Source organism: Hirundo rustica, chromosome 2 (genome assembly GCF_015227805.2).
Source record: "Hirundo rustica isolate bHirRus1 chromosome 2, bHirRus1.pri.v3, whole genome shotgun sequence".
Lineage (NCBI taxonomy): Eukaryota > Metazoa > Chordata > Aves > Passeriformes > Hirundinidae > Hirundo > Hirundo rustica.
In genome coordinates this window covers 93,929,550-93,956,590 of record NC_053451.1, presented here as the reverse complement: position 1 = coordinate 93,956,590, position 27,041 = coordinate 93,929,550, and the positions used below count along the sequence as shown (strand labels likewise).

Here is a 27,041-nt window from a genome sequence, read left to right as displayed (position 1 = left end):
CAAAAGCTTTAACAGTAGCTTTAGAAGCAGGGATATAAAAGTAGCGATAAATAAGCAGCTGAAAAGAGAATATTGGTGAAGTCTGAGAGAAGTTTATGTTGTGGCCCGCATTATTCAAAATACTTGTAAGTGGCGTAGGAAGAAAAGCATCCATCATGAGGTGGATCAGAGAATCATAGGTTTGTTTAGTCTGGAAAAGACCTCTCAGATCGTTGAGCCCACCTGTTAAAGCAGCTCGCCATGTCCACCACTAAACCATGTCCCTAAGGCCACATCTGCAAAATTACCCCAAGGTATCTGAACTGTGACCAGCTGCAGAAAATCTCATGGCACAAATGAACTGGAAGTAAAGGCAGAGATGAAAGCTGGTGTTACAGCATTCACCAGAGGTCACATAAGGAGAACAATCTTAACTACATACACACAAGTATTGATGGGCTCTCTATTTCCTCTAAATACATAAGAAATATCTGTTAGTTCTTCGAGAGCACCATTTCAGTGTTAAGGCGTAAAGAGAGTCTCGGTAATTACTAGGAAAAGAAGGGAGCACAATACAGCATGCATCATTACCCTGTAAATTTATGATGCATCCTCTTTTCATATACTCTCATCTCATCTCAAAAGGTTATCATGGAAATGGAAAAGAGGTACAGGAAATAGCAAGAATATGCTGTATAGATCCACTTCAAAAAAGGACTGAACAGAATGTGATTCTTCTGCTTGGGAAACAGATGATTGAGGAGAAATATGATGTAGCTCTACAAAATTGTGGACTGCATAAGAAAATTTATTCATTGCTTCTCACAGAACTGTGGGTCACCAAATGAAACCACCAGAGACAGCAAACGTAAATTGTATTTTCATAAAATACAGGTTTTTTTGAGCTCATTGTCCAAGGATGTTGTAGTAGTCAAAATTATGGGCAGGTTCAAGAGTAATGAGACAAACTGATGGAGAGGAGGCAATCAAGAGATATGGGAAACTGGTATGCAGGTACACACTGCCTGGGGCAGCGAGCTGGGCAGGAGATGGTAGCAGAGACAGGCAGCAGCATCTGGGGTTGCAACAGCAGGAGCACAACGAGGAGCTCGGGGCAGGACCCCTGTGCCCAGCACTCGCTGTCAGAGCACATCTGGGCAGCACCAGTTTGGTGCCCCAGAGCAGAAAGACGCCGATAACCGGAGCGAGTTCACCCTGCAGTGCTCAGGGCTGGAGCCTGGCTCTGTGAGCAGAGGCTGGGGCTGCTCCAGCCGGGGCAGAGACAGCTTTGGGGGCACCTCAGAGACACCCCAGAGCCTGTGGGGAGGGGAGGGAGAGGGGACAGCCGAGCCCTCGGCGCCAGGAACCGAAATGAGAGGCATCAGGCTGGGCACTGAAACCTTTTCCATGAGGACAGACAGGGAGGCTGTTTATTTTTAATGTGCTCTTACAAAGAAATAAATGTAGATGGTAAGAAAAAAAGTAAATTTTATGAAAAGTGGAACACAATTCTGGGGATTACAAAAGCACATGAGGAGAAACCCTGAAGCCTGAGAGTGACCTGAGCCTTATGACAATATAAAACTGTAACTGCAATTGATTCATGTCTATCCTGCGGAGCTATTTCAAGGAAGAGAAAGTAGTTTAAGGCACCCACTCTTCTTGTACACCTTCAACTGGTTCCTTTTGCAAGTTCCTATTACTCAGCCAATCAATCACTCCTGCCCTGTGGCTGCAGAGGCGTCAATGAAAGCCTTCAGCACCTTGCACAGCCCTGAATGCACTCAGTGGTGTGTCAGGCAGAGATAAAAAACTCAGATCTATGTTCCTAGGCTGAGTTTGTAGGTTTTGTGGCTGAGAAGACCTAGCACAGGTGTTTTCCAGAGTGACCCGATCTACAGGATCTGTAGTGCGGAAAACATAGGTGTGTTTTTCACCTAATTTCACACAAGGCTGTTTTTCACCTTAATTTCAGCCCATGTTTTGGTACTGAGTACATTTCTAAAGGGGTTGCAAGTGGAAACTACAGCGAAAGAGCTGTTGGTCTCTTGAAAGTCCCAGGGTGATATTTCATAAATGTCCATGGTGCAGGGAGCCTGCAGCTCACCTACTGGTGCAGAAGAGATGTTGTATGGACTGCAGGGTGGGAGCAGTGTGAGAGACATTCCCAGCCATTTCTTGGTTACAGAGAAATCTCTATGCTGTTCAGCAACATCCATCTTTTTTCTTTTCATCTTTAGACCTTTTTAGCTTTTTATAAGAAGGACAAATCAGCTCCTCCATCAAATGCTAGACAGAATCTGGCAAACATTGTTTTCCTTATGCAATATGACTCTCTGAGATAGTTGTGTGTTTGTGAGTCATTTCACGATGATGCACATTCATTTTACCCTCAGGTAAATTTTATGCACAAGTGGGCATTCCCCACCAGAGAAGAAAACCTTGGTGACATTGCATCTGAAATCTAGACCTAGCACTGCCATCACAGAACCACAGAGTCACAGAATGGGTCTGGTTAGAAGGGACCACAGTGGGTCATCTGCTCCAACCCCTCTGCTCAAGCAGGGTCATCCCCGAACACAGGGCACGGGATTGGGTGCAGAAAGCTCTTGAATATCTCCAGTGAGGGAGACTCCACAGCTTCACTGGGCAACCTGTTCCAGTGTATGGTCACCAGCACAATAAAGAAGTTCTTCCTCCTGTTGAGGGGGAGCTTCCTGTGCCTCAGTTTGTGCCCATTGCCCCTTGTCCCATTGCTCAGCCCCACCGCGCAGAGCCTGGCTCCACCCTCTTGACGCCCTCCCTGCAGATCCTGACAGGGGTTGGTGAGGTCCCCTCTCAGTCATCTCTCCCTAAGGCTGAACGGGCCCAGCTCCCTCAGCCTCTCCTCACATGAGAGGTGCCCCAGTCTCTGAATCATCTGTGTTGCTCTCCCCTGGACCCAGTCCAGGAGCTCCATGTCTCCTTTGTACTGAGGAGCCCAGACTGGGTCACCACTGTATCTTCATCTGTGCCTTGTTCCACTTTATGTAAGAGTTGAGGAGCAGGCTTAGAGCACCATGTTTTTCTGTCCCTAAACAGCAATGCCAGATTTCCTAGGGCAAGACATCACACTTTCAATTTAATGGATACAGGTATTTCCAAAGTTTGATACTACAAATCAAGCAAGAAATTAATTTCAGAGTGCAAGAGCCCTGTACTTTTTTTCCCTCTCAAATCAGTACCAAATGCTTCACTCAACAAGTTTCTCTTCTTTTCAATTACCATTCTCCAGTAGTAGCAAATAAATTTATTTCAAACACACAATTTTCTCTTCTTTTCAATTACAGTATCCTCTCAAGTAATTTAATTTCTTTCAAGTCTTCAATTCACATCCAACTTTCTCTCCAGCAAATGTTTACACCTGATAACAGAAATGAATTCCAGGCTCTATTTTTCTACGGAGGTTTTAGGAGGTGGGGTTTTTGTTTTTTTCTCCATTACCTCTGAATTGACTAAAGCAGTTCAGCAAGAGATACCTACTCATAACACAAGAAAGCTGCACAAGTGGGCTTTTGATTCCAGCAGTTGCCCTAGTCTAGCCACAGGAAGGACTGGAGTGCTGAAAGCCAGAGTTCAAAACCTTATTTCAATAAAAATGTATTCATTATAATTTGCAGCAGTAGCTGATGTGCTAGAGAAACCCAAGAAAGCCTCATCATCAGCTGCTGTAGGCTGATATTTATCCCTGTCTCATCTTCACCAAGTAACAGAAGATGAGGAGAAGGCCAGGGCTTACGATGCACACGAGGTACGGACAGAGGGTGAAGGAGCTGGAGGGCAGCGACTTCCTTGGAGCTGAGACTGGGATGATCAGTGCAGCGTGTGGCTGCTCTAGGAGGGGTGTCATGAGTGACTGGAGGACGAGGCAATCCTCCAGTATGTGCACTCTATCCCCCCTGAGAATGGACACAGGACTGAGGTGACCATTTGGCTACAGTGCTCCCATGTGCAACACCATATATTCAAAAGGAAAAGGTGGTGAAGAATGCACATAAATTCATTTCACCAAGCACTAATTTAAACTGCTCCCATGACAATGAGGGGTTCAGGGAGTGAGGTGGTGCGTGGTCCCCACTTAGCATAGCAGAGATAAGTGGTTGGGCCCTGGCATATTTGTCAATTCAGCCAGTTGAGTCAGTAGCTTACTGAGCAGGCCTGAACATTTCTCTGATGCTTTACTACAGCCACCTGTCAGAGGATGGGTAGAGCAGTCAGTAATCCACGGGGATCCCCAAGGAGCTTTCTGCTGCCTTTGTTCGGTTAATCACGGCAGCAAGTAATGATGATTCAGGCTTTCATTAGAGCCGTGTGAGGGCTATGAAAGTGAGAGACAGCTCTCCTGAGTCAGCTCTCCTGGGCTCCTGTGATCTGATTTTGACAGCTTGCACGTGGGGACGGAGGTGCGGCGGGGTTTTCGCTGTTCCCACCCTCTCCACCCCCTGGCAGGTCACCCAGCAGGCAGGATTGCTCCTCCCATGGCACCGGGCAGATCGACCTCCATGCCTGTGGTGGAAAGCCACCACCAGCTCCTGGTGGCCATGGGAAGCAGATGTTCAGATGTTCACACTTGCTCTCATTCTGGACACTGAAACAGAAAGCATGTTTCTGTCCTCAGACTCCTCAGCTAATAGTGGTTTATTTCTCTCAAGATTTGGCTTTTATTGTGCGGCCCAATTGACTTGCTGATTTTATCTATCGAGACTGTATTTGATGAGAGTCTGTCTTGTTCTTGTTGTTGTTGTTCCTTTTTTTCTTTTTGGTTGTTGTTTTGGTTTTTGTTTCTTTGTTTGTTTGCTTGGATTTTTAATGATAATTTCTGTCTCCCCATTTCCCTGTGGTGTCGGTTCATTCAGTAGCTTCCTAGTTCTATAGCTCTGGCCCAGGATCTGGCACAGTACTCAGTCTGTCTCTTTGCCTATACAACACCATTTTTTTCCTTACAAAGGCTTGTTTCCCTAACATCTAAATTGTGCAGAGGGACCCATATGTTTCCATAGCCCATGTGCTCTAAAGCATAGCAAACCACTATTCAGAAAGAGTGCTCTGCAGTCCCCTGTGCAAGCCAAAACACACTCCTTGGCACAATGCCACTCCCTTTTACAGAACAAAGCAGTCTCAGGGAGAAGATTCTCGAGAGGGCACCAGAGCTGATGTGCACAGCAGAAATAAAGGTGCAACCAGAGACCAACTCAGCCAGTACACTCAACATGCAATAGTTTAAAAGATAGAAACCTCCCACATTTTAAATGCTACACGAGGCACATGCTGAGCTCCCCTTCCTGCAATGTGCAACGATTAAACTCCTCCAGAGGTTCCTAAGTTCACTGAAACCCACCTCTAGACATTTGGAGCAGACAAGGGATTGTGTGGGAGTGCACTAAATGTTTGCTGGGGCTTCTTTAATGCCTTCCCCATTTTGCTTTTGTCCTTTCCCATTTTTATTCTATGTCAAGCATCTGTTCTCACGACTGTCTCCCAGTTTACTCCCCTCACCATTTGAGAGGGAGTTTTTGTTTTCACTGCACCAGCACATGTCCTTGAAAGCCTCGGTAGTGGAAATAATGGGAGTGACTGGAGCTTGCTTTTGATCTGCCACAAAGAACCACCTACCCTCCCCTGGCAGCCGTGGCTTCTGCTGAGAAGGAGAACTGCCCCTTGCTAGCAGCCCCAGGCAGGGTGGGGGAGCATCTGCTTGCTGCAGGCAACAGTGACAAAGGAGCTGCGCTGCATCTTGCTGGGAAGAGCCAGGGGTTCTGCACACCTTTGGCTTCAGGCACTGGGAAGGGACAGAGGGACAAAGTAGCTGCTGGAAGGGTTCTTCCAACCTCTTAGCTGGTTGTCCTCTATTTCAGTCCTGTTTGATCCAGTCAATCCTTTCCAGATGGGAAATTGGATGTGGAATCTGCTTCTCGCTCCAGGGTCTTCCTGCAGTATTTAGGCTTCCACAAAGCAAGGAAGCCCTCACCAGGACCGAGACCTCCTTCCCATCCTCCCTTCTCCTGCGAGCTATGCACCTCCATCGCTGCAGTTTGATATCCTAAGTATTGTTTTTCCTTGTTTTGGTTTTGGTTTCTTTTTCTTAGCAGATTTGGAATAATCAGTTTTGGTTTCTTTCTCTCTCTCTCTCTTTGCCGGTGCCTCTTCACTTTCAGTTTTAAGGTATTGCCCAAGCTCTGCACACCCTCAGGGAACAGCAGAGAATCCAGGGTGGGGTTAGAGCAGAGCCGCACTCAGGGCTGCAGACCATAAATAGTGTAATGATGGGGAAATCCTACACATTGGTGCTGACTGAGAAGTCAGAAGTTTTCTGAACTTCTTTCAGGATGAAAAGAGGCGATCATTCTCAGGTTTGCTGTCTTCAGTCTCACACTACCCAGCTGACCTGTCCAAGAGGTCACCTGTGCATAACTCGGTTCTTCCACTCTGCAAATTGAGTCCAAGGGATGATCTTATTCTCTGGTCTCTGGATTCAGCAGGATTATTCCCTCAGCTGTTCTGCCTTTTACTATTGGGGTCATGGCAGGCTTAACCTCAGGCAGACTACCAAAGACCCAATAAATAGGGCTTCTTCTTTTGGGCTTGGTGCCACGCTAACCTGGTTACAGCGCATCCAGCTGGCACACATCTGGCTGGGGCCATGCAGTGCTGGTCAGAGCAGCTCATCAACAACTGCCACAGCCAATGCATCCACCAAGTCTGTGCCACTCCAGCAGGGGAGGCCAGGCACCAGGGACACGGAGGAGAGGGATCTGCCAGGGGTGAGGGCCAGGAGAGGGATCTGCCAGGGGTGAGGGCCAGGAGAGGGATCTGCCAGGGGTGAGGGCCAGGAGAGGGATCTGCCAGGGGTGAGGGCCAGGAGAGGGATCTGCCAGGGGTGAGGGCCATGCTGCCACTGCTGCTTTCCTTCTATCTGAAACCTTTCACCCTCCAGCCCCTTGCCCCTGCAGCCCACACGGCAGGTCTAGCACAATTCCACCCTGCTGATGGGCAGGGGCTGCCCGGGTTAGGAGAAGCTGGCTTTGCAGGCACCTTGAGAATGTGAAGGTGGGAGCTGCTGCTGTAGTTCAGATCCTTGTTCCTTTTCACACCAGCATGGATAATGGTGATTCCTTAGCTCCAAAAGAGGGGTTGGAATACTCCTGCTTCCTGTAAAACTGCCACCTACCGTCTACCAGGACAGCTGCCCCTATCGATGGAGGCAGCACTGCTCATGTACTGAATTGCTGAGCACTCAAAAGAGGGATGATCAACAGTGTTGATTACTGTCAGCAATGCCAACCTGTACCTGCAGGATGATGTTCCGAGATGAAGAGTGAAGATCTATCTAGCAAGTGGTGACAGTTTTAGTGAAACAGTGTCCAAACCATCAGCTAATGGAAAACACCCCTGTGATTTATCAATACTAGAATTTCAGCTGAAAGTGCAGATTTGAAATATTAATTATGAATATAGTCCAATAAATAAATCCCTAGGAATTTTATTAGATGTACTGTGTATAAAAAATCCTAAGGATTTTGCACTTCCTAGAATTTATAGGATTTTCTGGTTGGACATCTTATAGTAGGAAGAATTACTTGATCTCAGGAACTATCATTTAAGTAAGTGCTTTTCTACATCATGCGTATTCTTCTGGCTTGGTTCTTCTTACATTGTGTACCTGCCTGATTTTCATAATTTATCTTTCTGGTACTGATTTTTAGAAAATATTTGTATTATTCTGTGTGTCGAATATGAAGTAAAATATTCTACAGGTTCTAAGCTAGGTAGATAATGTTACTGACACTTGATCCAAATCACACCTTTTAGAAATAATGAGAATAAAATAAAGGAAAAACACCCTCAGCTTCTGCTCCCCCATACAAAACCTGGCAAAACCTGCAGGCACTATGAGGTTTGTGGTTGCCACAGGAAAGCACAAGCATCTTTGGTGAGACTGAGCTGCCAGCTAGTACTTACAAACAGCACTTGACCTTCCAGTAACATCGAAAGGAGAACTCTACTAATACGTGGTATTTCCTCTGCAGTAACATTACATCCTGCTTTTGCAGCAAAAGAAACTTGACAAACTTATTTTTTCTCCTTTAACTTACAGTTTTAGCTGGCAAAAAGAAATATAATTAAGACTACACAGCTTAACTTTGTGTTCAGCTTCAAGTACTTGGTTATTTCCCTTGTGGAACATGGCTCAGATTAGTGATTAAGCCAGGGCACTTGTCTTCAGTGTCAAATGTGTGTCTCCCCTGGCTGCACTTCAGTCAGTTGAGCCTAATTCCTACTGATCTGGAAATGGTTATCAAGTCCTGTATGTGCAGCTCCATCTCAAGAAAGGAAAGAGAAGTTACTCATCAACGCTGAGGCTTTCTGGTGAGAGAGATGATGCCCAGCTTTCATTCTCATAACACAGGTAACATCCATTATGCTTTTTGGGGGTGGCATATGATTTTGAGAGTGGTAAAGCTTTTAAATTGGATATTAATAATGTTCATAACAGAGTGAAGTAGATGGCTCTTTTATAAATTATTGCACTGTATTAAAAAAAAAAAAATTGAAGCCAGATATGCTTTAAAAATAAACCATCTGCCTTAAACCAGAGTTCTTTTGATCCTTGCCTGTGAACAACCAGGCACCAATATGAGACAGGAAACTCTGGGAAAGGAAGGAGAGGTGTGAAATGTCTGGGAGTCATTAAGCAGTGCAGCAGAAATGTAGTTACCAGTTGCCAGGAATAGTAAATCCTGCTTACACAAGACTCTTTTTTTTTTTTTTTTTTTTTTTTTTTTTTGTTTTTTTTTTTTTTTTTTTTTTCCCCTGATTCAGCTGGGTCTCAAGGATTTTGGCTCCGTGAATCTGTGTACCCCAGCCGTGCAGCAGCAGCAAAATGGGATGCTCCCAGGGTAGCATCTTCCAATCTTGCATCTTACGCTTCAGCCTAACTGCTGCACAGCACTGTCCAGCACAGGAAGATGCCACTTCTATTCCTTTTTGTCCCTGTAGAACATCCACAGCACTGCTCCATCCCCAGGTTACCTGACCCCAAACATGACATCCAGGACTCCCATCCTGGAACATCAAGAAATTAGTTTTAGCTGCACCTTGACACGAAGCCATACTTGGAATTTAGGGGCAAATAACAAGAAACCCACAAAACACCCCAACCCCCCCAAAAATCACTTATTAAGAGTGCCAAAGAAGGCGTGGAGTTTGTCACAAACCCCCCTAAAAGCACAATTAAAAAGAATTTCACCACGTTGGTAACCAGCCCAGAGAAAATGTATCAGGGTTTGAATATGTGGGTGGGAAGCTACGGTGCATGTCACATCTAATGGAACCACCAAGGGAGGAATGGTCCAGCTACCTCACCCTCTGCTGCTCCACATTCCCAGATCAGGGGCATAAAGGATGTACTGCACTGGCTGTGTCAGCATAGAAACACAAACTGGGCAGTTCTGTGCTGGGGGAAGGTGGTTTTTCACTGACTGGGAGGAAGTGGCAGACACAAAATAGGTGGAGATGTGTGCGAGGCTGTAGGTCAGAAAGTGTGTGTGACTGGTAACAGCTGTACTGTAGGCTGGCTCTAATGTGTGGGACAGCAAGGAACCCTTTTCCATCTGGGTCTGTTATCTGCTCAGGACTAATTTCCATCTATTGTGAGCCAGCTCTTTTGGATGTATTACATCCGTAATCAGAATGACAGAAGCTCCGTAGGGATCTGTAACTTGGATGTAAAGAGGAAGATGAGGTTCAGTTTGAGGCTGCAGGAGGATGATAGTTCATTAACATAGTAAAATGCACTGTATTAGTGTCTTCTGCTAGCTCATCAAAGAGAAACAGAGCAAGAATCAGGATTTGATCAGTAAAATGCAAGACCAGCTATCAGGAAAGTTCACAGGGTGTGAAATTATTTGCACCTGCTCTTGAAGCCAAGCAGCATCTCATCTTAATCTAATACATATCTCAAATGAAAGCCTTCCTTCATCGCTGTTAGAAGTTTAGGCTTTTGTTAGATTTTTGTTAGATTTTTTGTTAGATTTTTTGTTAGAATCTTTTTGTTAGATTTTTTTTGGACTCGGGATTGTTAAAAATATTAAGGACTGCAACTACATAAGTAGTGTAAAGGGAAGGGAAAACTTGCCTTTTTCCCTCTTTTAATTTTGTTAATTTTAACTACTTAGTCAGAAATATTCTGTATCAAAATATTGCCTGAATCTGTACTGACTTGTATTTCTGCCAAAACTCTGCAAATGGCTTTGAAAAACAAAATAGGAAGGGAATTTAGGAGGAATTAGGGCAAAACTGTCTGCATCAGCCAGAAAGAAATAAACTGAAATTTCACACAAAATTGAGCGTCAAAGAGATTATAAGGAAGATGGTGAGAATAACCAGTTAGTGAATTTCGTATGACATTCACAGTAGTGCTATCCAGTTACATCTGGCAGATGGAAAGAAAACTTTGCTTTTGGACAGCCATTTCCAGAACCAAGGTAAGAGTAAGACAAAGCAACACCTAAAAAAAAAAAAAAAAAAAAAAAAAAAAAAAAAAAAAAGGAAAAAAGTTTGCTTGATTCAAGTCTTGAAAATTTGAGACTTGGACAAAAGGCCTAAATATGAACAGTCCTACAGCACTACTGCCCTTGCCAGGCAGAAATCTTGTGACTTTAACTCCAGGTGTTTAAAACCCAGCAGTCTCTTCAGAAATTGCAAAGAACAGCTTCATTCAAATGGCTCAGCACTGCTGTCAGCAGAATCTGAGACTTGTTAACTCAGGTCTGAAGAGAGTTTGTGAGCTCTGACAGGCTTCTCAGACCACCTCAGCTGGTCTAGCACAGCAGTCCCAGGAAAGTCTTCTGTATTTTAACAGCAAGATATTTAAAAACAAGGCCTCTGCATCATCAAGAGTTACATGTACCTGCCCACTGCAGGAGGTTTGGAAGTAGATGATTTTTAAGGTCGCTTCTAACCCAGGCCATCCTATGATTCTGTGATATGGAAAGACACAGCCGCAGCTGGCAGAACTCATTCTGTGCTTGACAATTCTTTACCTACCAGTTCAGCACAGAAGTGCAGCTGGATCTGCTGAGCTCATTACTTTTATAACTTATTGCTCCCATGCATCTCAAATTACAAGACAAACTGAAAACCAGAACATTCCAAGTAAGCATGAGATTTTTTTTTTCCTGTGAGTGTGGTATGGGCTCACAACAGCAGCATACACTCGGGTATGTGTTTACCAACCTCAACCACACTGGCATTCTGTGATTCCCTATTTCATGTTTTATGAAAATTTATGGGATAATTTAAAACCAAGATTTTAGATGGCCTCTGCAGTAAGTAAATACGTTGTCTCAAAGAGCACCTGCAGAAATGCCATTTTCGAATTCTTGTCCTTGTTTGACATTTTAAAATGGATACACCTCAGCTCTTGCCTGAGTCATACTCAGAGTTCTACCTTCTGCATCATTAACTAGACCAAGACACCTGGGGGACACACATAGTACACCTACATCATACGGCCCTCACTGGTCTTCTCCACGTCATCCTAATTTAACCATTGGCTTCATTGGGCCTGACAACAGATACAGACCTTGAAATCTGCCTATCAGCACATGGCTGAACACACAGGCACAGAAGTGCTTTTTAAAATAAAGCTCTAAGTTCTCCCTTTGAATTTGAAGTACAATGTCTCCCAAGGTACTTTTAGGTGAAAATATGTGTAAGAGCAAGTGAATGAAAACCAAAGTGAATGAAAACCCAAAAATCTTGCCTTATGAACAGAGTATAAATCTTATCTTGCTAAAATTATGTACCTAACATTACACCCTCATATGCCAACTTAGTTGTACCCAAAGCAAACTCTCTAGGGATCAGTTTACAGCCATAAAGGTAAGATGGCAGTGCTTATTATGAGCTGCTTTGATTTATTTGAAGTACAAGTCACTGTCTTGTGTCAGTACAATGGCAATGGCATGTGCTCCTCTGGACACTGCACCAGCAAATCAAACCATCTGAAAACAGGGCCCAGGTGCATGTGTCCAAGCACAAGTCGCTAATGTGCATGCCAGAGCAGCTCATCTCAGGTGACACTCAGCTTTCACTAATGGTCTTTTTGGGTTTTTTGTCTCCAAAAGGTGCTGAGTCTGCTAAAGAACTTGTCAGTTTTCCTCAGTCCTACTCTCAATCTGAATACACTGTGAGCAGCTTGTGCCTAGTGAGCCATGTAAAGGCTATTTCAAACACTGACTTCTCTGCAATGAGTAGCATTTTGCTTAAAAATGTTTGAGTGAGACTTTTAAGCTGAAGGCTGATGCAACTTGTCATACACCAAATATCCAGTTTGTGTTTCTGTAATTCGGTCAAGGACAACCTGTTGGGCTGTTCCCATCTGCTTTCATACACTGACAAAAAGAAATTCCACAGCAGCACCAAGAAAGATGATGAGAATTGTGACTTATAAACTATTTAACACTTTCTCAACTTGCTGCTAAAATAATAACATCTAAACAAAATATTCAGATACGAAGTAATATGTTTATTTCTTTTTAAAATCCAATTTGTAAAGGTCCCTTTTTAAACAAAACAAGAACAAAAAAATCAACACAATTCAGAGGGCTTATCTCATTTACCATATTCTTCCCAACTCTTCACTTATAACACAAGCAGCAACTTATAGCATTAGTGCTCATATAGTGCACTTATATGAATTTTCATTTGTGTATTAAGCATTAAATACAATGTATTTTCTGTGAGCATAGCCCAAAGAGTACATACACAACGTTACATTTTCAAAGCGTATGTTAAAAAAAAGACAATAAATGTATATCCAAGACAGTCAAACTTAAATATTTTGACTTGGCAAATTCTATAACGAGTAACAGCAATTTTAAACTGTGTACAAAGCAGAACAGTGCCAACATGCCTCCAGTCTGTGAGCTATGGTAAAACATCAAGCACACATACAAAGGAGAGAAGCCAAAGAAACCCACCACAGAGCTAACCCGAGGCACACCCAACCGCAACCAAAAAAAGGCAGCCCACTTTCCCACTCTGTAATGCCAAAGAGCCCAACAACAACAAAAAGCATTTCTATGCTACAGAAAGTGAAACAGCAACTTCTTCCAAATTTGTTTCCGCATTTTTAAACAACTCGTCTGAAAAAAAATTAAAGATGAACATCTAATTATACCAAACAAATGTACAAACTATAAAGTCAGAGAAGCTCCAGAAGATTGCCACTTTCAACCTTGCATAGTGAGAACTGGCATTGATATTGCTACCATAGCTTCAGCAGAAGATACGTAAAAGAAGAATCTTTATCTCTAAGTGATGCACATACGTAACATTTTCTTCACAAAATTCAGTTAAACATTGTTTTAATAAAAGGGAAAACAGCTCTAAAAAGGGAAAGATAGTGTTAACAAGCTTAGAAAAAAAATACAAAACCAGAACATTCCATAATAAAAAAATTAAAACAATAAACATTCCATCATGACAGCACCTATTTTGTCACTAAATAAGCCCCATACATGCAACAAACTACAACTATTGTATAAGGCCGTCAAATTAAAGGTTTGCTTTTCATATAAACAAAGTGTAAAAATAGCAACAAGTTGCGATCTTCAAATTTAATGCTGTGTGAGGATTCTGTCCCCCCAGTTTCATTTGGTAGCAATCTCAATATGCATTTGATATAAATGTCATTCATCTAGGAACCGTGGTACAAATACATTGTGCCTAGGACAGTATTGTCGTATCTCTGTTCGACCTTGACAGAATTGGAATGCTCAACAACACTACTGAGTTCGGGGATGCTTTCAGCAGTATCCCCAAAACCATGATAGTGTCCATAGTGCAAAGTGTCTCCAGGGTCTTCCACCCATGAGGGCCGGTTAGAAACACAGCTGCTCGGGCTTCCATTCAGGTGGAGAGATCCACACATATCGGTGGAATTACTCATGGCTTTTTCCGGTTCCTCGGTGCCGTTACTGGTATGAATTCGATGCCTACTGGGAGAAGTTACTCCAGGAATGACTCCGTTAGGCGTTAATGCTAAGCACTCCTCACGTCTGGCATCCATCCCGCTGAGCTGTTGTGCGGCGGTGAAATCCAAATGTCCATTGATGGCACATCCATTTGTCAGTGCATTCAATATGGAGCTACTGCTATTCATATCTGCATTAAGAAATACACCTGTCACCAACAATTAAGAATAAATTGAAATACATCAAAATGTCTCTGCTATATTTCACTTACTTAAAAATGTTTCCATACACAGCTTTGAAAATAAATCTATCCTTTCTTTATAACAATGTAGGTAGTTCCAAGTAATGAGATCTGACCAGTAAGTTTGTGGCATGGAGTCTTATGTTGAAAACGCAACTATCTACCCACATTTTTGAAAATACGCCTATATTAATCTTTGCAAGACAATGAAAACTTCTCAGATTAGGTTTTGGTTTGGGTTGGTTTTTTTTTTTTTTTTCCATTTAACTGTATGTAGTAAGTGCAGAAGACAACATTCTGGGCAGTGTTTACAAGGGTGGAATAATAGTGATCTTTCCACCTTAACTGTAATGTCCTCTTTGGGATAGATTATGTACATACAAGAACTGAGTATCTGTGAGAAGGTGAAGAGTGGTGTTTTTCCATTTTTCAGCTGTAATTTAACTGTGGCTTTTTTTCTTTTTAGTTGTAACTCTCACAGTACAGTAAGCACTGAAATAAGTCAAACAAAGAAATGGTATGTTGGGGTACTAATATAAAATGTTTCCAAGTTCCTTTATTCAGAAAGTACTTCAATGTACCTAGCAGCTTGCTAGATAACATACTGGGCAGGTTTGTATTTAATGCTATGTTTACAATAGCATGTGTACAATCCACATGCAAAATTACACACAACAGCAACAGCAGAGTGCACAGAAGACTAAAAAATAGTAGTAGGAAACAAAATTCTAAAAGTGTGCATGCAAAAATCACTGACAACTGTTTTGAAACAATTTCCCCTTTGAAGTTAGTAATTAGTACAATAGGTTTTGTTTCCATGAACAGATTTCATCAGTCTGTCTGAAATGCATGTTTTTGCAGTGGTACTCAAAAGTACTAGCACAAAAAATGCATGATATATTCTGCCTTTAAAATATAATTTATGTCTATATTGGTAAAGATGAGCAAGGCAAACATAGCAACTACAGAGCTATGTGGTGACATTTAAAGATTTTACATTCTGTGGTTATCCTTGGATACATGCACATATGTTTATGTCTCCATGAATGCATAAACCCATGTGCAAAACAGGACTACATTTACTGCCTGTATGCAAATTAATTCAGTTAATTTAGTCCGCTGGCAACTTCCCACATTTGTAAAACACTGGGTTCCCATTTAAGTGACACATAATGAGTACCACTGTCTGACAAGGAAGAATCTAGAGTTTTGGTTCTTTCTCAGTTTTTTGCATGGCTATAATTTGAAGTAGGAATTACAACACTGATACTTCACAGACACCAGTATGTTACATAAGAAATGTGTCCAGTTTGTAACTCCCTGGATGTACTAACTGGAGTTTCCTGTTTAGTCCCTACATCAGTTAAAATAACCACATCAGCCACACTCACTAACCATGAATTCTCATTAAAAGTGGAAAAAAAACCCCCATCAATACATCAATACATCGAAGTTAATACTTCAGTGATGAAAACGCACAGAAGGAGTTTCATATAGTGTTTATTAACTGAAAAGTGCAAAATTTTAACTGGTTAAAAAGAAACCATTATAGGCTCATTTTGCCAAATAAAATTTAATAAATCTGGCACCGTTATTCGTTCATATGCAGAAGTAGGTAATGAATAGTCCTAGTGATAATTATAGAATGTTATTATTGGTTAAAAATGAACACTTATAGTAATACAGTAATAGAGCATATTTATGAAATAAAATAGTTTTTCCATAAATAAGAACACTTAGTAATTATCACTGGAAAATATCATAGTCTACTTTTAAACTATTGTCTATATATATGTATATATATTTATTCATAATATATTAAAATATCTATTATTTATCATTCCCTTTGTTGAATTGGATCTGTGGTACAAAGCATGAACATATTTCTGGCAGAAAAAAATTGATAAATAGGAAACTAATTTCTGAATGTAATAATGCACTACTGTAGTAACTCCATGACTTAACCTACAAAGTGCAAAGAAGGCTGACTCAAGGCAGTTTTAATCAAACTCTATACACATCCTGCTACCAAAAGCATCTTGTTAAACAGCCCTTAAAAAGTCTAGAGCATTAATATTGACCAATGCTAGTAACACTTCGACTGTTTCATGACGATTGGTACAAAACACAAGATCTGTTTCCCGAGGTACCCTAGTTCCAAACAGTAGATTAAAAGTGTGATGTCTGGTCTTCTATTTACATAAAAAACCCCACAGCAGGATCCTGCACTTATGTCATTGTATCTGAGCAAGTTCTGAACACAGGGTGTATGTCTAGACTATTCTCTATAGTATTTATGGTACTGTTTTGAATATAGTTTTGTCACGTTATTTTCAAAGCTAGGATGTTTCCCTATCAAATCTTCTTACTATCTACTCAATCAAAATTAAAAAAAAAAAAAAAAATTAACTTATTTCTGAATTTCCTTTAACTCAAAATTATAGCAACTAGAAGCAAGGCACAATGTAACGCAAGCCTCAGGTTTAAAAGTGAAACAGTCATCATGGACTTCCGTTTACCTGAAATATTAAGAAATTACTAATAAACCTTCTCTTTCACCATTACAATACATTGCATGAAAACAGCTGATTTTCAATACCTACTAAACCCCCAATATAATGGGTGTTACAGCAATACAATAGTTTTCAAGACTCCAGACAACAATGTGCAAAAATAAAGGACTAAGTTTTATACTTAAATTAAAAATAAAATGCATATTGATTCTTGCAACGACAAGGAGTTTGCATTGCAGAAACAGTGTATATTTCAATTTCTTTTGGTCCAACAGAAGTACTCTCCTGTTGTTTGGTGTCTTCAACCATTTGAATGTTGTTGTAGTTAACAGGAAACTGTCCACTCCCACCTGATACAACAGCAAACTCTCTATCAACATGCATATTGTCAGCATCGTCCTCAGCTCCTCCATTCAGCATTGGTATTAAGCCATCAAAGCTGTAAGCTGACAAAAAAAAAGTTGTATTTAGTCATTAGTACCCACTTGAAAACTCAAGCCAACAAAAGCATGAGTACTTCGATTATTAAAGCAAAACAGAGAATTTCAGGTACCTATTAGACTTTGCACCTACATGTTAAAGTTAATAGCTTCATGTACAAAAAGTTGAATGAAGAGAAATTTAAGTTACTCATATTTAGGCTTTACAGGAGATGTGCCCAACTCATATTTGTCTATAGTCAGTTTAGACTGCTCCCCTTTTCACTCCCAAGGGCCTGGTCCTAGTAATCCACCCTTATCATACCACATTGTTCCAGGGATCTCTTCAAGAGCTGAATAGGCAGAACTGTCTTCTGAGAGAAGCTGCCAAGTGGTTAGACTGCCGAGGGGAATGCTTTAATATGCAAGATGGGCTTGACTTCACTACTACTTCTTGTGCCTACCCAGAGCACTGCTCCACTACTATCCCAGCAGGCCCTGCCCTGCTCTCACACTGACATTAACATGCTTTTCTACACACTCTTAATTTGTTATAAATGCCTGCTTTGGTGGACTGCAATTCAGTTCCCATTACCTTGGGCACATCCAAAAATTTCGTAAACTACTGGTTTTTAAAGAACCTTAAGCCCTGAGGTGTTCCAGGGCCAAAGAGATCACTGAGGGCTTAAATGACATCCAGGCCCTTGGATCAGCAGGCTTCAAATTACCCTAAACCAGGAAGGGAAAGACCTTTTGGTTTTTTTTAGTTATCTAGAGGAATATGTAAGTACTGTTTCATGATGGCCAGTTCCAGGGTCCAGTTCCAGGAACACCCTCCATTACACCTCACAAAGAACACCCAAAGCACCTGTGCTGACGCTCACGACACGGAAGCACTGGCTGTAAGCAGCACACGTGTCAGAGTACAAGTCAATCTGCTGAGGGCTAGACTAGAGGGGCCAGGATTACGACTGACACAAATACAGCCAGTGTGACCAGCTGGCTCAGTGTGCATCATCATCATCATCATCATCATCTTTGAACCTGTGCAACACCCTCTGCTAACCTTCCCAGAAAGCAGGATGAAATCTCTGCAAGTGATTTCAGAAAAACGGACATAAAATCCGGTGTATGTTTCTAAGTCAAAATCAGAAAATATTTGGCATATATTCTGAAAGTGATCACCAATTTACTTCTGTTAATTACATTTGAGTAATTATTTTCTATCACAGTGTATCATGTATCAGCGTTGCCTAATTTAGAGGTTTAAGGCTTTTTTTAGTACTATGCACCTGGTAGCAGATAACACTGGTGTGCATATAAAAAGTAACAAGTGAAGCCCATCCACTGCCCAGCTTAGTTACTCCAGGGCAAAGCACACCTTAAGCATTTATCTTCTCTCAACTCTAGTGCTTACAGGTTCTTGTAAGGAACATATGTTGTCATAGCAAGTAGTTTCAAAGCAGGGATTCTTCCGATTTGGGGTATGGCCATCAAAACCTGACTTTTCCCTGCAAATATAGGTTGGCTTCAACCTCTCAACATCTGGAATCTCCTGTGCAAATAGTCTTTAAAGGACAACAGACCAACGTGCTTTTATTAAGGGTTTAAAATTAACACAAAATTGGGGTTGCTCTGTAAAAAGGCTAGCTAAGCACAAAGATACACTGATAACTCATCACTCAGCTCTGTTATTTACCAAAAGGCCTCAGGAACAGTGACTCATTCTCAATGCAAGAGACTTTTGACATCAATGCAATAGTTATTACTGATGCTGATGTCTACGAGGGCAAACACGTCAGATTAGAGACAGCAGCTTCCGCAGTTGAGATCCATCTCTTAGTTACCCCAAAAGCCTTCAAGCAATAGCAGCAGAGCTTTTGCACTTGTTTGTGAAGGTCTCAAAAAGTCATACTGTTAACAATTTCAAAAATTACCCACTCTGCTTGCTTTTACAACATTCCTGTAATTGCTTGGGAGCACTTGTTCACCCTTCAAGCACTGTGTTTATTTGCTCAATCTAAATTAGGTACTGGAACTCTGTACAGTGAAAGGTAATGCAGATACAGTGTCACTCCCCCAGACTGTGAGGAAATGCTGCCCTATTGACTAGCTTGGAGCATATTCTGAAAGAGACAGCTGCTTAGGAACACTCAGATGGAGCAGCCCTTCAAAATGCAAAGTAAGGTAACTTGACTTCAAGCAGTGCCTCCTGGAAGCAGATGAGTGGACTGAAAACATCTTTCTGCAGTTGTTTTGGACACGTGTGAACTGGGCAAGATTTCTTATCCTATGTAGCTACTTAGGAAATATTTATTCCTGAAGTCTTGTATTTCATTGCACAGGGACTCTTCTCCATAATTAAATTTATCATTTAGATCAAGAAGGAACATGAAGGAACATATCCTGTTTATGACTGGCAATGGAATACCCAGTTAAAGTCTCTGATCCTGATATAGGTGAAGGGGCGTTTGGATAGCAAGTAGTGAACAATTAGAAGGGTTGATACTGATGTGATTCATGTTGCATATGTCATATTTAGAAACATGATTTAGGTATCAATTACCCCTTTGCTATCTGGAATTAAGCACTGTTTAAGCCCATTCTATTTGGCTCACTGAAAGTCCCTTGTGTGAGAAAATCAACTTTAACTGAACGAAGCATCTTCAATGAAGACCTATGAAGTCCCTTTCCTGATGCAAAAGAAAAGCATCCTTTAGCATCACCAGGAAAAAGGAAGTTTGAGTGCAGAATTATTCCCTTGTTTTTAATAAGAATTTAGTGGGATGACCAATAGAAAGGAAGAAGATAATTCTCCTCAACCATGTTATTCAAGGTATTTCTAAGAAAAAGATTTCTACACAGAGCTACCAAAAAGAATCCTTAGGTTGTACTATTCCATCATTGCTGGCAAAGCAGCAGTACCCTCAACATACAAGGCTGCATAGGAAACCTTAAGGTTCATTATGGTCTTACACCCTTGTGTAAGAGAGCAGCTTTCCTTGGAAAACAATCCTGGAAACTTAGAGTATGTTAATTTACAGGCATAACTCCTCCTGACTTGGGAAAAACTTCTGCATTTAATTTCTTCCATCCACCTTACGTAGCAGTTTCTGAACTGTGAATTAATCCCTGAATGGAAAATTACCATCAGAACACCCAGGCATCTCTGTGAATCAATGGAACATTACTGAAGCTGAAGAAACTGAGGAATGAGTAGAAGCTAATTTCAGCTCCTACTTCTCTGCATAATTATTCTCAGCATCATGCAGCTTTAGCACTCTCTGGAAACAGAAATCTGTGAACACGCCAAGATGATGATAGGGAGAACTGGGATCTTGCAGCATGAAATAATTGTATTAATCTGCTTCTTGTATTAATATGTAACTTAGATATGTGAGTTTGTCAATAATACTCAACATCCACTCCAAAATACTTTAAAACATTTATTTTCCTTTCTCAGTAACAGTATCAACCCATCCCTTTTACCTCTCGGGTCTCACCTTCTGTTCTAGCCTTCTTAACTCCAGCAGACTCCATATCTTCAAAGGATCTCTTTCGACTTGTCCCACCACTGAATGGATTGGGACCTGCATTCTGATGAACCCCATTTAAGGTGCCATTGCTATAGAAACGATTCAGGTGACAATTCTGGAGGTTCAAGAGAAACTGGGCACATTCTTGGAAGCCCTGGGTATGCGCAAGGTCTGCTGCTGTCAGGCCACTGGCATTTCTCAAGCTGTACAATACAAAGAAACTGGATTACACTCATTCATCAGGCCAGCTGGCTGCTGCTGCTGCCCTTACTGACTATCTATCTGCTGGTGATGAGAGAAAACATACACTTAGCAAACTTTCCATTAAGAAATTAGTTATCAATCTTAGTTTTATAACTATCTTAACTTTTTGCATATATATCTCACTTCTCAGCAAAATTTGGGAGACAATACACTTTTAAATAAAATCAATATACTATGTGCCTTAAACCATCTTCCTATTTAAACGTCTCAAAATGCTTAATTCTAGAATAGTCTGAAGTAGCTGATCTTTACATAAACTTCAGACTAATTTAAGTGTTGAATTTTACAATCTTCTGCAGTTTATTCTGCAATCTATTGCTTTAACTTGAGCAGAAGATCAAATACTCAAAACAAACTTAACATGACTTGGCAATTGTCCATGGCATTCTGGTTTCTAAGGTAACAACAACATCACTATTTTTTCCTAACAACAAAATATATACATATATAGTACAAGATAGAGAAAGATGCTATACTTAGTTATGCTTTGCTTATACTTTTGTTTCTGGTTTGTTTCTCATTTCAAAGTGTGTGACATCATAAGTACTGGGACTTGCTTTGGTATTTTCAACCATGACTTCTCTGTGCACAAGAGAACGGCAGTGGATTTTGCATATTCTAGTGCATCAAGGAGGTTAGGAATGAAATCAGGGAAGACATGTAGAGATGTAGAGGTTTAATTTGAAAAAGTGCTGTATCACATGCATTTACACAAATACACAGGATGTCTTGTGCTTAGCAATTTAGGCTAACTTCATGAGGAAGAGCCTAAAAGCGGAGTCAAGAAGGCCAGGAATGACAAAACTAGATGATTATGCAAAAGATGCCAATTAATCTTTCCTAATATTTTTCCAGACAGATGTAACCAGTCAGAAAAATGGAATTTTTGTTTCTTGGCTTCAGTCATTTAAGCAAGAGTATTACTTAAAAATCCAGAAACAGACCAGATAACATATTATGAAGATTAATAGACCTGATTCTCTTAAAACTCCAGCTCATGAGAAGAATTTAAAGAACAAAGCCCAGATTTGCTTCCTAGATCACTGTAACTTACTTGCTATAAGAAAGGCTTTAGAAACTATTACAGCAAGACTACTTTGATAAATGGATAAGCCAATATACTACAGAATCACAAAACCCATAACCTAAACCAGGGTTAATTTCATTCCATACTACACTATTCTAAGTAATTATTTACTAAGACTACTAGTGAAAATCCACAGAACAGCAGTCAAGAGTGCTTTAGAAAGTAATTTAGAATACTGAAAAACCTAGTAGGTTGAAATGAAACTTCGAGGTGGCATTAGAATACCTACAGGAGAGCTGCAAAGTGAATAATCTGTTCTGTGCGTCCAGTGTAGGCAGCATATGAATGGGATTAATATGAACAAAGGATAACTAAAGCCAGCATCAGGGGAAAGTTTTAGAGTATAAAGACTGATGAATCTGGAGAGAGGTCTCTTTCCCTCATTTTAAGAGCTGCCTATGTCATCAGAAATTCTACTGTCAATCCTTTCCCCTGCTGAACTAGATGACCTGTTGAAGCTGCTGCTAAGCAGCACCTGACACTTAGTAATTCTGATTCACTTGTGCAGCATAAGGATGTAAAACAATGAAACTACAGCTTAGGAAACAGAAATTTTAACAGATCTGTTCTGTTCAAGAAGAAAAGCTCAGTTCTCCAATTCTGTTTTTAAATTTGCAAGCCCCAAAAGAAGAGTAAAAGAAGTCTAAGAGCAAAATAAGTTACACAAAGATAAAAATGACAAAACCAATATGGTATTTTATGGCCACCTAATTTAACAGGAGTTCAAGGAGTCAGTAATTCCATTACTTAGCAAGTACTACTGAACACTAGCTCTGCTTTTCAAAATTAACTGTAAGAGACTACACTTAAGTCACCATTTTCCAAAGGATTGTCAATGTAAGATGCCAGAGGCATTTGGAGATTTATAAACTAAGATCAACATGTGTAAAGCTACACAAACAAACTCTGCTAAAGAAAAATTAATTTTTCCAGAAACAAAATATATAGGAGTTAGCGCTTGCAACATTTTAAAATGTAATGATCTTTGATATTTAAGATCTGTCCCATTCCTACCTCTTTCTAAGCTAATTATTTGTAACAGATAGACAAAGATGTGCTTGTTTTACAGAAATATTCTGGAAGCGTTGCATAGGTTTTCAAGGGATTCAAGCCTATTGAATTTGACATGCTTGCTTCTGAAGTTTAGAAACACCTCTTTTAAAGGTGTGAATCTGAATTTAGTCTATCAAGTTTGTAATGAAAAGAAAAAAATTCAATGAAGTAAGACTATTATAATGAAGTAACAAGATTGTAAGTTCCAGATGACTAGAAACTGTTTGAACAAATGTTACTGGAAGATAACACAATTCTTAAGTTCTCTCTGCTCACTTACAGTGAGGATCTTAATAATTCGAGGATCTTTTCTATACACAGTTGTCTATGGTTTTAATCAAAGGCTAATTATTCTTGGACTTCCATATACTTTCAAATTTGTGTTATACTGGCTTGCATTCCAATACTGACAGGAAGGAGAAAAGGAAAAGCTGACAAAATCTGCAGAAACGTTTTGTCAATTTCTCAAAAACAGGCTAGAAAGATAAAGAAGACCTACCTCTAGCTGATTTCTCCAGCTTTCTCTAGGAGCAAAAAAATCTATCAGTGGGAACACAAAAGGCAGCAAGAACCAGCTGTGCCATATCAGCCTATCATAACAAAAGGCAAGTAATCAAAAAATTGCTAATGCAAACAGGAACAAAATAGGAAAGAAAATGCTCTTAACAGATACAGTGGAGTTTTACCAGAGTGGAAGAGATGATGTATTTTCAAAATAATTTAGAAATACTGTCAATTACTGTGTGGATTCTGAGTCTGCAACAGAAAAACAGTGTAATACAGTCCTTCCAGAAACCCTGGAGTACTTAAACAAATTAAAGAGCTAGGATATGTACTAGACCATTCCTTAAAACTGTTAATCTAAACTCAAGAGTGGAACCATGCTGTTACAGCTCTAATAACTAGGAACACATCTAATACTAAATCTGCTGCCCATATCTGACAGTTCAGCGTCTGCCTCAGCTTATCCCAGGAGCTAAGAATTTAAGTGTCATTACTGTAAACAGAATGGATTATACGGATGAAAATAGAAATGGTTCACTGCCCCAAACACACATAAGAGGAGTTCAATCCCTATTGCAGCCCTTGGTTATGAACTGCAATTATATGCAAACTGACTATCCAGTGAAAAGGAGGAGGGAATAGCATGAGATTCACTTGGCTGCAAAGTGTAGTAGCCATGTGACATGGAAAGCGTGGCTAAAAAATGGAAGAAAAATCAACAAGCAGAAAAGTCAGAGATAACTGTATTCAAGTAATTTTAAAGCCATTTCAGTATTAAGCGTCCCTTGAAAGGTATTTCATTTATCATAGCTGCTAACATCAAGAGAAAAGATTGGTAAAAGGTATTATAACTGAAAGTAACTTCAAGACCTGGGCTGTGAAAGGAAAACACTGGAAAGAAAGTAAACCAGTGGACAACATGGACAGAACTACAACGTCATGGGTGTTGAAAAAAAATCTTCTTTTCCACCCATCTTCCATTTTTTTTAGTAAATTAAAAATCTCTTTGGTACCAGCTTTGATCTTCTATCCTGAACACCTAGAAACAGTAGAAGCTCCAAGAAGCTCAGAACACACTGATACTGAATCTTCAGGCAAACTGTCCTTCCATTACTGCTAATCATACAGCAAATATGACAGGGCTATTTCTGCAACTGCATTACTCAGAATAAAAAATGAGTATGGGAATGTCTAGCAAGTTTTACGTTTGTGTTTTGTAGGGGTTTTTGTTGTTATTGGCTTTTTAAAAAAACTTTTTGTTTTGTGACAAAGATGCCAAACGTAAGGACAAGCTTGTTTCTTTTCAAGGTTTGTCTCTAGGATAGGCTTCTAGCTGAAACAAGACAAATAGCAGGTTACAAACACTACATTTTTCAAATGAATTCATTATGAAGGAAGAAGCCAGCAGTAAGGAAGGTGTGGAAGGATAGAAGGAAGAAAATCAGAGTAAATCTTGGGAAGTGATGTGTTTTATGTTTAGTTGGTCTTTATTAAACAGTATTCATTGACTTGATGCAGAATTTTCTAAAGGTTGGCCTAGTTACTGTCAAATCAGGCAGCAGGGCTACAAAAACTTAAATCCTTCTCTCTCCAGTAATTAAAAAAAAAAAAACAAAAACAAACCTGAAGACAACGCTGAAGGTCAGTCTAGCTACAGGAAGAGGTGGAAAAACTGAAGAAAGGACACTGAAAACAAAAGCTCTGAAAATATCATTCCTCTGTTGGCACCTGCTCCAGCTAGGAACATCAAACGCATTTCTTGCATCCTTTCCAAGGCAATTCCAGTATTTGGAAAATGACTGAGTCCTGTTCAGGTTTTGCCACTTAGCAGCAATGTTTTGCAATATACTTTATTCACTGTTTCCATGTAATTCTTATTACAAGAAACAAAAATCATGGAGCATGGTATTATTTACCCTCAGCCATCTTGTAGGCTAAAATCCAGGAGTTGGGAATAAAAACATCTTGTTTTCTTCAAAGTACAGAAGCATAAGGTGCTAACTCCAACACAAAAGAAGAAAGCCAAATGTAAGGAAGGATACATTTTCATATTCTAAACAGAAAAAATCCGTGAGAAAAGATGGCGAAAGTCTGAATATGGATAAGTAGGTGATATTGAAGTTTCTTGACATATGACACTTGCATTGTTCTGCAGTGACAGGTGTTTTATAAACTCAAAACACACACTGATATTTTGAGTTAACACTGACTTTTGCATATACATTTATTCACAGACCCACAGTGCTTAAAACAACACTCTTATAACATGTTTTTCTTCTTCCATCAAGTGATGTCCACAGGCAGTCTTCAAAACTGACTGATCTTGGCATGAAGAGGACTTTTTTTTTTTTTTTTGTATCCATTTTTCTGCCTCTGTGTTGATATCATCTGAACTCCCATACTAAATGCCCAGTTCATTTGAGAGGCCTGGTATCCAATTAAATTAAAAGCAGCTCAAAAGAGGACACTGATGAAGCATGAGTTTAGGCATTTCCTTCTTCTGAAATGCTTTTTCAAAGTGAGCACAATTCAATTGTTGCTCAAAACCAAGAGACAAGTGAATTATCTGGCCAAACAGGTGTACAGAAACACAAAGTTAACTTTCAGTTTAGTTTTATTTAGGAGAAAATTTTTATTATTTCAATCTAATTTAAGAAGTTTACTAAAGGAAGGAAAATAATTGAGGCAAGTTTTTAAAAAATATTTGATATGCTTCCACTATGGCTAAGCCATAGAAAGTAAAAAAACCCAAAAAACAACACTCAAAATTTAGAATTGTTTAAATACGACTTTGTGCAAGAGAGATTTATTTCAGTGTAACTTAAGAGAATTTACTCTTCGAAAGACCTGTAGAAAGAAAACAAAGACTTGTGCTTCTCACACTGAATTATAAACGCTATTGAATTTACTTAAAAAAATTGCTTCTAAGATGCTTTAATTGTTCATTTTTCATATTCATTGGCAAAAAAACCCAAGTAGATTTCTGTCTTTTTAACACAGAAATACACTATCTTCAACTTATAATGTCACATACCTTGAAAAACAAAACAAACATTTGCTACACAAAATGTCAATAATATGTATTTTTGAAAATCTTATACATAAAAAAATCTCCTTAATGTTTAATTCGAAATAGTGATTACAGCACCTACAGCTGTGTTTTTGTTAATGCCATGCGACAATCTAAGAAAATAAACCACAGTTTTCGTATATCAATGTAATATCTGTTAAAAATTACTGTTCTCAACTTATCTATTGTTAGTTTACAAATAAAAATGTAGATAATTGTAAATTAGGGTAAGCAAAGCATGCAAATCTATAGATTCTATATCTGAATTCCTAGATTAGCATTAAAACCAATCACCGCAACAAATACCTCAACAGTATGCCTTGTGTGCAGAAAGGAAGCGATACTGAACATTCAATG

At 40.0% G+C, this 27,041-nt stretch overlaps 1 protein-coding gene across 2 annotated transcripts in view; it reads right to left on the bottom strand.

Annotated features, from left to right (window-relative positions):
• Positions 1 to 12,526: 12,526 nt before the first annotated feature.
• Positions 12,527 to 27,041, bottom strand: part of ANKRD10 (ankyrin repeat domain 10) — a 37,074-nt gene continuing 22,559 nt past the window's right edge. Inside the window, exons 4-6 of one of the 2 annotated variants that reach the window (XM_040055004.1) lie at positions 20,674 to 20,909; positions 17,102 to 17,197; positions 12,527 to 14,187 (exon numbers count right to left, since the gene is read on the bottom strand). In XM_040055004.1, the coding sequence (XP_039910938.1) occupies positions 13,721 to 14,187; positions 17,102 to 17,197; positions 20,674 to 20,909 (799 nt within the window). In that variant the 3' untranslated portion in view covers positions 12,527 to 13,720. Of the gene's footprint in view, positions 14,206 to 17,101; positions 17,198 to 20,673; positions 20,910 to 27,041 lie in introns of both variants that reach the window. The other variant, XM_040055003.1, reaches the window with a different exon arrangement.